General features: G+C 38.1%; 1 protein-coding gene across 1 annotated transcript in view; it reads right to left on the reverse strand.

The window, feature by feature from the left end:
* Positions 1–12,835, reverse strand: part of PREX2 (phosphatidylinositol-3,4,5-trisphosphate dependent Rac exchange factor 2) — a 234,360-nt gene that overhangs the window by 26,427 nt on the left and 195,098 nt on the right. Inside the window, exons 36-37 of the mRNA XM_019726246.3 lie at positions 7,139–7,205; positions 6,698–6,888 (exon numbers count right to left, since the gene is read on the reverse strand). Coding sequence (XP_019581805.3) covers positions 6,698–6,888; positions 7,139–7,205 — 258 coding nt within the window. The remainder of the gene's footprint in view (positions 1–6,697; positions 6,889–7,138; positions 7,206–12,835) is intronic.

Raw genomic sequence — 12,835 nt, forward strand, 5'->3', positions numbered from 1 at the left:
ATTGTTCCTGAATCTCTCAAATCATTATTGCACAGAAAAATAAAATGGATATATTGGAAAACTACATTTGCTTATTGCAGTATGTATTATTTTTTTTCTGTCTATGCCAAGAATCTAACCTACATATGGAAATACCCAGAGTAAATCTCCTCCTCTTACTTGATAATTCAGTTGCACGGTAGAGAAAGATGCTGCTTGATCACATACCCTATTACGTAGGATTCTGATTACCTAAGTCGTTACCTTGAGTGCCCCACATTTGTAAGATCCTGCATTTTTTAATCGGGGCCTACTGTCTATTTGTCCTTTGATGCCATAGTGATGAAAGAATCAAATGGTGCTAAGAAAAAGTCCTTTAAATTTCAAACGACAGTGGTTTTTAAAATTGTTAATTGAGAGTTACTCAGAAAAGATTCTTTTTAAGTTGCTTATATGAGTCAAATCATTACAGTTATCTTCATTTGAAATAAAAACTGTTCCATTAACCAAATCGGCAATATACTCATATATTTCTCTTTAGCTGTTTTTCTATTTTGACTCCTGGATTTCATTTTTCTAACAAATGCTTATAATCATACTCTGGGTCTGATCCTATGTTCACATGATGGGTTATATAAGCTTCCACTAGTACCGTGTTTCCCCGAAAATAAGACCTAGCCGGACCATCAGCTCTAATGCAGCTTTTGGAGCAAAAACTAATATAAGACCCAGTATTATATTATATTATATTTATTAATTTTTGCTCCAAAAGACACATTAGAGCGGATAGTCCGTCTAGGTCTTACTTTTGGGGAAATACGGTACGAAGGAGAAGAGGGATGATTGAGAATTCAGCCACCATTTGTATTACTGTCCAATGTGAAAACAAGTCTCAGTTTCAAAAAAACAAAAACAAATAAATGTATTTTGGAACTAGACCCCTTTGAAGTTATGTATAATAAATATCCTTTTAGTTCCTCAAACTTTATATATATGTTAAAACTAATTCCTACCATGTATTAAAGAAAAAGCAGTCCAACACTGGAATACGTAGATGGTGGCTAGTTTCATGTTCATCATTGTTTATTCATAATGAGAACAGGTCGGCCTTGCCACAGACTGTTTCCCTCTCATACCTGTGTGGAGTTCTAAACAGAAACAGAGGGGCCACCTGACAGGTGCTGGGGGTTCCCTGAGGCAGTGATCTGATGGTGCTATTCACAGTCCCCTCTGGATGTTAGCTAAAAATGCAGGGTCTCGCTTCCTGAAGGAGATTCATTCTCACCACAGAGCATGAAGATAAAAGGGAATTTATGTGTACAGATCTCCAAGGTTTTAGTTCAAAGGCATCTCAGGTGAGTCAGGATTATGAGACTTGTACTCAAGTCACCCCGCTTCCTGCATGTTCATCCCAGGACTCTGACACCCCAAAAACCCTTTGTTAATAGATACAGAGAGTAATGGACAAAAACTGCCTGGAACAAGCCCTTAGATCAGGGGTGTCAAAACTTTTTTCAACATATTTTACCAAGGGACATATGCAGTAAAATACACAAACAGCTGGGCCACTGTGGGGGCGGAGCCCCAGAGAGAAGTTTCCAGGCTCTCGGCCTCACATAGACAGGTGCTGGCTCAGGTAGTAAATGGCCAACTGTGATTGCATGGCCATCAGCTGTGGCTAGTTGGCCGTCAGCTGTAACCAGTGAGCCATTGGCCACAATATAACTGCTGTGGCTATGGAAGAGAAAGGAAGAGAAGGAGAAGAGAAGGGAGAAAAATGGGGTCTAGCAAGAAGATGGCGGCTGGGCTGGCAAGTGTGGATGGTGGTTTGCGGACGGTGTGAATCCAGCCTCCATTGAGAGTATAGTGCCGCCAGAGAGAATATAGTGGTATGACTCCCCTATCTATGGCTCCTTGTGTGTTCCTTTTTGGCCTCACCATATCCTGCGTTCTTGTATGGGGAGCAGGAGCAGAGACCCTGCAGGTCTTCCCGCATGACAAATGGCGCAGCGAGCAGGGTCTCCCGCACGACAAATGGCGCAGCGAGCAGGGTCTCCCGCACGACACATGGCGCAGCGAGCAGGGTCTCCCGCACGACAAATGGCGCAGCGAGCAGGGTCTCCCGCACGACAGCCACTCACTCGAGGTGAAGTACGGATTGCCTCACCTGGTTTATTTAAGTAAACTAAATATATTTTTGGAATTTGCTGCAGGCCAATTAACAATGGGTTGCGGACCGCAGTTGGCCCATGGGCCGCAGTTTTGACACCCCTGCCTTAGAGGGAAAACTGTGTTTCGTATTTCTTGCCCTCATGGGAAATTTCTTTGGCATATCCTTTCAGGTAGCCTCTGGAAATTTCCACCCCCTTGTTCCCTGTGGCAAAGGAGGAAGAAGCTAGTGGAGTGGGAGGAAAATGGTGTCTGTTTTTGGACACAGCGAGACGCATGCCTTGGGTTTTACAACATCTGCAATGTAGCAATTTATATCAGTTAAAGAAAAACAGTTGGCTAGTAAAGAGTGGGGTGGGAATAAAGAACCAAAACAAAACGAAATACTGCATTGAATGAAAGATGTGGCAGTAGGGAATAAAATGGAAATTTAGAAATCCCTGTAGCACGCTTTTGGATTGCCTGCAACAAATAACTGGCTTGAGTACAAAAGAGAACTTTAAAAGCCACAGTGCTGATTCAATACTTTAAAAACATTCACTTTGGCAAAAAATTGTCTATAAGGCAGGTATACGGACAATATATAGCATAAGTCTTTGTAGGAAAGGAAATTTAAAAGATATTCAAATGTTTGTATTTGTTAACCAATGAAGTCTAAATTAAAGCGCTACTGAAATACCGTTGTACATCTACTGAAGAAACAGGATATATAAATGGATTTGAATACCCTCTACATACAAACAAGGTAAGGTGACTGTGTCACAGACTACCTCACCTCACCTTCTGGTTGTGTTATGCATGAGAACAATCCTTTCGAGAACCTAAACAATAATATATTAACCAAAAAAGTTTAAACTCTTGGACACAGTAATTTTATCTGGAGGATGTTTTTGTTTTCTTCAGCTTACTGGAAAATAAATTGAAATTTGAATAGCAACATAAAGAAAGGTGCCTCTTTGTACAATATTATGTACAATAGAGAAAGAGGAGAAACCACTAAACTAACAGATGAGGAAACCGTGGTATAACAACTGGGTGGAATATCATGTAATAAATAAAAATGATAATGAGAAAGTCGAGGTGCACATTTTCGAAATACATATATGGTTACTATGAGCAAAAAAACAGATTATTAAACTACACGTACTTATAAAACTATGTTCAAATGTGTGTTGTTTGATAGAAGTTGCAAGAGATGATGCAACATAAAGATAAAAGCAGGCGTGTCAGGATAGGAAATTTTGGAAATTTTCCATTTATCAAATTACCTTTTAACACCATGTTGTTATTGCTTAAGCGGCAAAAACCTGATCTGAAAAAGAGACACTCCTGCTATCCTTCCACCATTCAACAGCAATAAAGATATTTAACGTTAAGTGAATGGTTTAAGAGAGTGTGGCAGGAAAGTTCATGAGCAGAATTGTAACACACACAAAGGATTATCCTAGGAAAGAACATTTAATAAAAACAAAGCCGGCCAAATGAGAAGATTGTAATAATTTATCCTGAATTCTATTCCAACTAATCGCACATTCACTGTTGTATGCAGCTCTGCCACCTAATTCAGGTCGGCATCAAAACATCTAGAAAGTCATGCTAATTAAGTCTGCCTTTGCATACTGAAAACTCTCATTGTTTTCTTTAATATCAAACATATGCAGTATAACTCAATACTTTTGAAATATTTTAAATTCTCCTTTTTTCGCAAATAAAATCAGAAAAGGCAGGAAATTTACTGTTTAATGTGGATATCATTTGTTGACAACCTCTCGTCTTGGTTTTAAAAGTAGATGACAGGAATACTATAGTGTGTGTAATATTTATTGTGACTCACATTGTGAACTTCTCCCTTTGGTCGGAACCTGAAGAGAAACCTCCCTGTCTAACGTTTAGTGTAGGTGTCTATCTACCTGGGTTCCTCTCTAGCTGTCTGAATTAGAATTACTAAGAAACTATTCTAGAACTAGTCTTACGTGGGATTTCTGATTCCAAAATAAATTAGCACACATTTTATCACCATGAAGAAATCTAAGCATAGCCTCCTCTAAAAGATGAAAGATAATGTTAAACTCCCATTTTATTCTGCATAATGGAAAAACAAAACCATACCATTTTCAAATAATTTTAACCTTAAATTCAATATCTGTCATGGAGCATTTGGGCCTATACCTGGGTAAATGTCTCCAAAATGAATTAACGAAAGCTATATTTATTTTGAAGTATAGAAATGGAAAAAAGTCAAACTCCTATGAAATTCCAATGTTATCTAATTCCAGCACACCAACGGACACAGCAATTGTAAAATTGTGGTGGAGGGTCAGTCTTTTCCTCCTGTACAACGTCAGTCACATTCTCAAATTGCTCCTGGAATATCCGAGAACAATTTGGACAACTTAGTCATGGTTCTACAATTAAATGGCAGAGTTAATCGCATTAATGTCCAATAAATTAATATGGAGATAAGAGAAGATGCTTGTCGTTTCCAAGACTGAAGTGTTCGCTTGGTTGTCACAGCGTATCTAGTCCTCAGGGAACTACGGTCTTACACCAGGGTGAAGTGGGAATACGAATAATCAAGGTGATGACACTTTGCCGAGGCCACTATGGCCGCCGGGCTGTTCCTTGAACACATCATACATGCTCCCACTTGGACGCACATTTGCCTGACTGTCCCCTCTGATGCTCAAGTGCTCTTTCTCTAAGTGAATCTGCATATCTTCATGCAAGTCTCCAATGAAATGCCCCCTTTGGAAAGACGGTAATACCTCTTCTTCCTGTCCTGTCATCTTTCACCCCTCTACCTTCTGTTCTTTTCTGTATTCAACCTACCACCTTACATTATTTATTTACTTACTTTCTCATCTGTTCCCCACCCCAACACAATGCACATTATATAAGAATACAGACTTTATTTTTTTCAATGCTGTATCCCCAACAACTAGAATAGATCTGGTACATAATTGGTGCTCAACATATATTTATTGAATGAAGGAGTAGTAAGTGAAAAACTGAAAGAATGAATGAATGAATAAGAACAGAATGATTGAATGTGACTTGATCATACGGGAAAGATCACTTTTCTGCTAGTAAAAAAAATTAGGAAATAATTTTATATATTTGGTTGCAATGCTACTTTCAAGTAAGCTCTTAATAAGCTTGCAATAGAGCACACAGTATACAGCAAATACAATAGAAGGAAAAATTCTGTATATTGTGTCAGCCGCAAAAATGTCACGCTCCTTTCAGAAAAATAAAGTCTTACCCAATTTCACAAGCAAAAACATGCTGTGTAGGACTTACAAACCAGAATTTGGGCATATCAATTCTAAACGGAATTTTACACGAGAACCTTCTGCCTTAAATCTCCTTTCTCCCCGTTTCTACCTCTTCAACTTGACCCATTCAAACCCAGTTCAAACATCACCTTCTCTATGGAAAGTCCCTAGTTCTAACCACCTCAAAGATCTATTTTCTCTATGAGTTTTATTTTTATTTGCAACTTCCTTAGGTTATTTGCATTTCCTTATAGTCTAGGTTGGTTTGTTATTTTTGTTAGTTTTATTATGTTTTTGTGATCTTATTATGTTTTATTATTATTATTGCTATTATTTTTGTTGTTTGTTGTTCATATTATATGTCTCTAACATAAATGTCACCACTTCATGACATTACACAGTCAATAGTACCAACTGCAGTCCTTTGCATGGGTTTGACATACCAACTAAATGTGAATAAACAATAATCGCCATCCTCAAAATCTAACTGGCCTCGAACTAAGAAGAGACAATGATTGATGACAGAAGATCTCCGCCTACTCAGATTACAATGTGGACTAAATGCTGCCCTGCATGGTTCCATTTCCTCATAAAGCTGAAGAGGTGACAGAAGAGGAGCAGTCATTATAAAAAGGACTTGATTTGTGGTTCCTCACTCTCTTTTTGCATCTGATGTCGCTAAATGCATTCATACAGCTACCTCAGCTGTCCCAGACAGAGCACCTGAACAGGACCCATCTAGATTTCCCCTTACGTTTTCAGGAACAGTATATTGTGTGGGCTCCTGAACTATAATTTTGCCAGGGGTGGGAAGATGGTAGTAACCCCAAGGCAGCATCCAGCTCATCACAGCTGGGCAATAAGGATGCAAACCACTGAAAAGTGAAGTGTCCATCGTGTGCAGTGAGAAATGTTTTGTTTAGCTAGCTGCATCCGATCCGACCAAGCAAGTTTTTACAGTGAATAAAATCGATGTACACTTTTGCACCTAATGTATAAATCTTGTAATATGAATATCAGGGTGATAAGATCCTGGGCCACAATGATATAAATGTGGGGCTGTATTGTTTGGCATGAATAAATCGTCATGGATAACATAAGCACGAAAGCCAGGAAATACTGTGGAAGGATGGTCTAATTTCTGAAGTCTGAGTCCAACTACATCTGAGTCCTTGGAAGGTTTCCAGTTATCATGTCATGTAGCCAACATGTAAACAAGAACCCCCGAATGGAATTCGGTAGCAAAGACACAGACTACGGTCAAATTCACGTACCGATGCACCCCGCTGTTACACATGATGATGTGGCAGGCCCCCAGCCGGCTGCAGAGCTCCGATGACACGGACAGCAGCCCCACTCCTGAGGCACTGCACGCTGTGTTCACACAGGCAGCTGTGCGCTTGGACCGGATGAACGAGGCTACCAGCCGGTATAGTTCATCCAAAGCGTTAAGAGGCCTCATCAGCTGCAGGACAAAAGGACGGACACAAAGTTCCACACATTTAGTAGAAAGAAATCCCTGTACATGGAATACAATTCATGGTTGTTATCACGTCTCATGAGTCATCGAAACTATTCTACTATGGAGGGAACAGAACTGGAGACTCCAACTTGCTATAATGACGTACATGTTGCTCAAGAATAATAGCAGAAAAATTAAATTAGAAAGGTATGTAGATGGCAAAGTATCCAGAAATGCAGTCATTGAGATTTACCTTATCGACATAGGCGGCTTTGGATGTGGAGTTTGGTGGTGAATTTGACTTGTCCAAGTAGAATGCCCTGGAAGAATTCAAGGAATAAATTATCATTTATTGTTAGAAAAATTAAAATGCATGGAGACATACAAGTTTCACCGACTTCCTTTTAAATGAAAATGAATAAACAAAAGTGTTGAACACTAGGCTGGAGGGAATTGCCAAAAAAAAAAAAAAGTCAATCGTCTTCAATTCAGAAAAAAATGATTAAAGACTGTTTTTTAAATCCATATTTTATTTCTAGGCTTGCTTCCTCGAGAATATTCAGTTTTTAAAGTTGATAATTCAATTAATATTTTTGGTCAATGTCTGTCAGTAGTATACTCTGGCACAGAATTCTAGAATCCAGAATGACAGGACATTTTTTCCCTGCAATACTGCTTTGGTGTCAGCTCTCAATCTAGTTATCTTTGTTTTGGGGCTAGTCTATATTTTTTCTCTGATGAGTGAAGATTTTCTTTGTATCCTTGATGGTCTAAAGTTTTACCACAAAGTGTTTAGGTGTTGATTTATTGTTTATCCAGACAGTCTCGCAGTGTACTTTCAACTTGAGGAGTCTTGTCTTTAATTCTAAAACAATCTCAACTATTATCTCTTTGCATAATCTCATGTGTTCTCTCTCTCACTCTCTCCATACTTACACACACACACACACACACACACACACACACACACACACACACACAAACACACTCTTTTTCCCCATTGTCTGCATTTCAGGTGATTTGCTAAGTAATATCTTCCCTATGAAAAAACAGTTTATCCTTTCTACTGGGGGTTTTATTTCAATACTTATCTTTATCATTTCCAAGATTCCTGTCTATTTCCACCACTAAGAGGTAAACTCCCCCACAAGAATGTAAACTCTTTATGGATATGGGTTTTATTTACTTTGGTTCATTGCTGCATCTCTAGTACCTAAAACAGTGTGTGGGACATAGTATGATCTTAATAAACGGTTGTGCGGTAAATAATTAGATAATTGACTCTTTTTATTGCACGATTTTCTGTTTTTTTTAATGGACTGCAATCCTTTGTTTATATTTTGAGTATCCAAAATATACTTTGTCAGGCTGTTCCAACATTATAATTTCTACTGGATCAAATTTATTTTCAATAGTCAATTTTGTTGGCTATTTCTTAGTGTTAGGCTTCCTCATGTTTGTTGGAATTTTGTTTTGCAAGTTCATTTAAAGTGGGAGGATTTTTAATTTAGTTTTATTTAGTTTTTTGATACAGCTCCATCTCTTCTCTCATCATCTTTCCCTCCCAGATGATTCTGTGCCCATTTTGTGCCTAGAACCACCCAACTATAATCAGTTCCATGTTGGTGATTCAAGTATTATGTTGTGCTGACAGCTGGATTATTACCAGTCACATCACTGAACTATTGAGTGATTTGGTTCAGAGCTGAGTTTAATGGCCATGTCAGCTTCCTCGTGTCATCTTAAGCCCCGCCTGCCATCTTAAGTCCACAAAAGTTATAGTCTCAAGCAGTAGTGGGCAGGAGATTTTTCATCCTTTACTCAGAAGTGGAGGAGACCTTCTCTATGCTCTGGTTTCAAACAGTGAGGCTGGCTTTGGACTTCCACCTAGTAAGGAATGACTTCAATTTCTCCTTACCCTGAAGAAATTGTACCAGCCCCCACTGTCCACCACCAGTGACCAGCAGGCACAGCTTGTAACTCATTATTGCTCGTGTTTCCTTTTGCTGCCTGGGACAGAGATGATGAATTCTGACTTCAGCTGTGATTTTACCACTTTCTGTCTTCATATTTTATGTAGCATTGCTATATGCTTGGATCAAAGGTGGCACTCCAAAACCTTAACCTACAGAGATACCCTGATCAGACGTTCTCATGCCTTTCTCAAGTGAGCTTGGTAAAAAATAAATAAATAAAAAAATAAAAGGAATGCAGTTAAAAATAGTTCATGGCTCTACGGAAAAGAGTTCTGACCTCCTCCCACGGTTTCAAGTACCTCATTTTTACACTGGATATTAGAATTATCTAATGTATCGATAGCATAATACCGACTATTAATGAATGCATACAATGTGCTCAGTGCTATGGTAAGCAAACAGGACTCATTCGAGAGAGAATAAAAACTATTATTCAAGTACACACAGTAGAAGGAAGAGTGACATTGAAATGGCTTAATTGGGTGCCCTGGTTGTGGAAACTGTAGCTCTTCCCTACCTTGAATCATTCAGGAAGAAACATATTCTATATAAACAGCCCAAGGATGGTTAGTGTCATCTAAGGAAAACCTGACTACTGAAACCTGCCACTGCAGCAGGCCACACGGAGCATGCCCCCTACTTTCTGAAAAAGATGTTCCTTTAAAAAACAAAATGTTGTCACTGGGTCGGACAGTTAAGAGCAGGATCACATTGATATAATTCTGTTTTATTCACTTCAACTGAGTTGGCAGAAATCTTCAACTTTTCAATGGGGCAAAATCATTTAAAAAAAACCCACAACATATCTGATGAAGAGAGGGAGCAGAAAAATAACTTTTATAGACTTAAAATAAATAAATATCCACATCATGTGAAACCTTATTTAGAAACAATCTCATATTACCTAAGCTGTTATGTAGCGGAACTAAAATAAAAAAGCCTCTAATGATATCATTGCACCCTTGAAAATAGTCTTAGAGGATAAAGGCTGACTAAAAATTCAGTTAAATATATTACTGATTGAGACTTGTGCAAGTAGGTAATATTTGTTAATCCATGATTATTAAAAGCAACAAATTATTATAAAATATATCTATGCGCTGATGATGTCTAGAGAAAATAACCATGAAATACAGCCACCTTGTTAGTCTTATGAAATCTACATAGCTAACAAATATTTTAGTCAGTTATTTGTAAATTTGTTTGGACTTGAGGTTGCAACTAATTTTAGGTATTTTTCCATCAGAAAGAAAAAAAAAAGGTTGTTGACTCTGATATTTTACTATCCCTAAGATTTACAGGTATTCATAGAACTTCAGTATTTTTCACAATACGACAAACTGTGGACAGGAAATAAATGTCTAATGTACTTCCTTTAATTGCAAGTCTTACAATGTTCCTTAATCAAAATTTATGAGAAAGTTAATGGTAAAATTGGATTAACGCCAAAACTGACCATAATTTATTATGCTTCGGAGGTTAGTAAGAATGAAGTCATGGTCCTTTGTCTCAACATAGCAAATTTTATGAAGAACATTTTGAAAGTGCTGCTACTATTTTATATAAGCTGAGCAGTAAGTTTCCTTTCAAGCTGGCATACATCAGGCGTCATAGTCACAGTTTTGTAAATTAACTGTCGTAACCAATGAATTCATTATAGTAATATTTTTTCATTTAGTCCCTATAGAATAAAATACCAGGGCTAATGCTGTAAGTTACAACCAGTAGTGACATAAACATATGCAAATCAAATAACCGCAATGAAACTAATCTTGTGCATTTATTTCCTACACTTGAGTAGTGAAGACCAGTACACAGGTATCTATAATGCAAGGCAGAGATGATGGGTAAGTTAACAAGTACAAAAAGTTAATGGTATATGCCCATCTGAGGAAGAAGGAAAGCCACATAAGAACATTACATAAGAGTTAGACTTTGACAGGTAGGTGGGATTCTGAACAGGTCCAAATGGGGAAGCAGCATTTCAAGTAGAGGGAACACCACAAACAGCAGAACAGATACAGAAGTGGATGGAGCCAATTTAGCTGAAGAGCAGATTCACGTAAGGGAGGGAGAGAGAACGCTGGGCAAGTAGGCTGGATCCATACCGTGACAAAATGAAATACCAAAGTAAAGAAACGTAATTCATTGGTTAAGCAGTGGAGAAGCACTACACTGTAAACACTTAGCTACCAGTGAAAAAGACTAAATGGAAAGAAATACACGACACAAAAAATATGAAACTTTATGGAATTTAGAGCTTCAAGAGACGTAGAAATGAAAAGCATCATTCAGCATTCATAACATGGAAATAGGGAATTGGTTTTTGCCATGAGAAAGAAAACGAATCTGGGGAACATAGAGATTAATTATGGAGAGTTATGTAACCTAATACACTAATTTCAGAATCAGGAAAATGCTTTCTCAAATGGGTAGAGAATTAAGATCATAGCTCTATAGGGACAGGCTGCTGATACATGGATGGTCAGGTTTTTACACAAAGAGAGAAAATGCAACAGTGTGATGTAAAATATTTAAACCTATTAATTTTGTCATAGGAGGTACGCAGAGGTTAAATCAGTGACAAAAATGACATTCTTCTCATTTGGCACATCTCCCACCCCCCACCCCCTTTTTTCCTGGGCATGTTGGAAGACATCCAATTTTCCAAGAGAGATGAGTAAGGCATACGAGACACTGGTGTTTTATAAATAAGGAGGAACAACTACAGTATTCAGCTCAGATCTCTACTATATTCTTGCTTCTTCTCCAGACCACTGCTTATGAGATCATCTCTATATTTATAATAATTTATGGAAATTTCTTACTTGGCCAGACTCATCTATACATCTTCTAATATTATGTCCTATCCCCAAATACACTGTATCAGTTAGCTTTTGGACTTTAGCATTCATTCTGCATTTCAAAAAGGAACTATAACAGTGTTTTGTTCATTAGAGCTATTAGTCATAGAAATGATTAGACACGAAGGTCTGCCAATTAAGTGCACGAATTCATCCTAGAAAAAGTGCTACATACCTCACTGCTGAATATCACTACAGTCACTTTCCAAGTATTCCCCTTGGGAAGCTATGCACCGACGCCAGCGCCTAGTCCACCCTTCAGAGAAATTTTGAAACTCTTCTTCTGGAATGACCATCAGAGCTGTCATCATATTACCCTTGATGTCCTGACTGTCATCAAAATGTCTTCCTTTCAATATTTCCTTTCTCTTCGGGTAAAGAATGAAGTCATTGGGGGCCAGATCAGGTGAATAGGGAGGATGCTCCAATACAGTTATTTGTTTACTGGCTCAAAACTCCCTCACAGACAGTGCCCTTTGAGCTGGTGCATTGTTGTGATGCAAGAGCCATGAATTGTTGGCGAAAAGTTCAGGTCGTCTAACTTTTTCATGCAGCCTTTTCAGTGCTTCCAAATAGTAAACTTGGTTAACTGTTTGTCCAGTTGGTACAAATGCATAATGAATAATCTCTCTGATATCAAAAAAGGTTAGCAACATAGTTGCAACAAGTTTTAATTGCCAGAACTTGTCAGAACTCATATGTCATTATAGCAATGGAACAGCAGTTGACCATAGGTGTCACTGTGTGTCTCATGAATATTATTGCTAAACTGCATTTGATTACCATAGCACTTAAATCAGGGGAAAAAAATATTCTAGAGGAAATGTCATTAAAAGACACTGATATCTTGTATAAGCAAATTATCACCACATAAGTCTAACCTTTGCCCACAAATAGGAGAAGAACGCCTGACGAATAAGTAGGTGGGAGAATGTTAATTTGCACCTCCATCACACCCACCTTCCATGCCCATAAGCATTAGCCTTCACTTCTCTGGCATAGGTTTTACTTAAAGTTACATGAAATTAAATTCTGAATAATGAGATAAACTCGGATTTGCCTGGACAAATGTGTGTTTAGCCTGTCAAAAATGGAGCATCTAAGGTTATA

Source organism: Rhinolophus sinicus, chromosome 7 (genome assembly GCF_057876585.1).
Source record: "Rhinolophus sinicus isolate RSI-liver-muscle chromosome 7, RSI-T2T, whole genome shotgun sequence".
Classification (NCBI taxonomy): domain Eukaryota; kingdom Metazoa; phylum Chordata; class Mammalia; order Chiroptera; family Rhinolophidae; genus Rhinolophus; species Rhinolophus sinicus.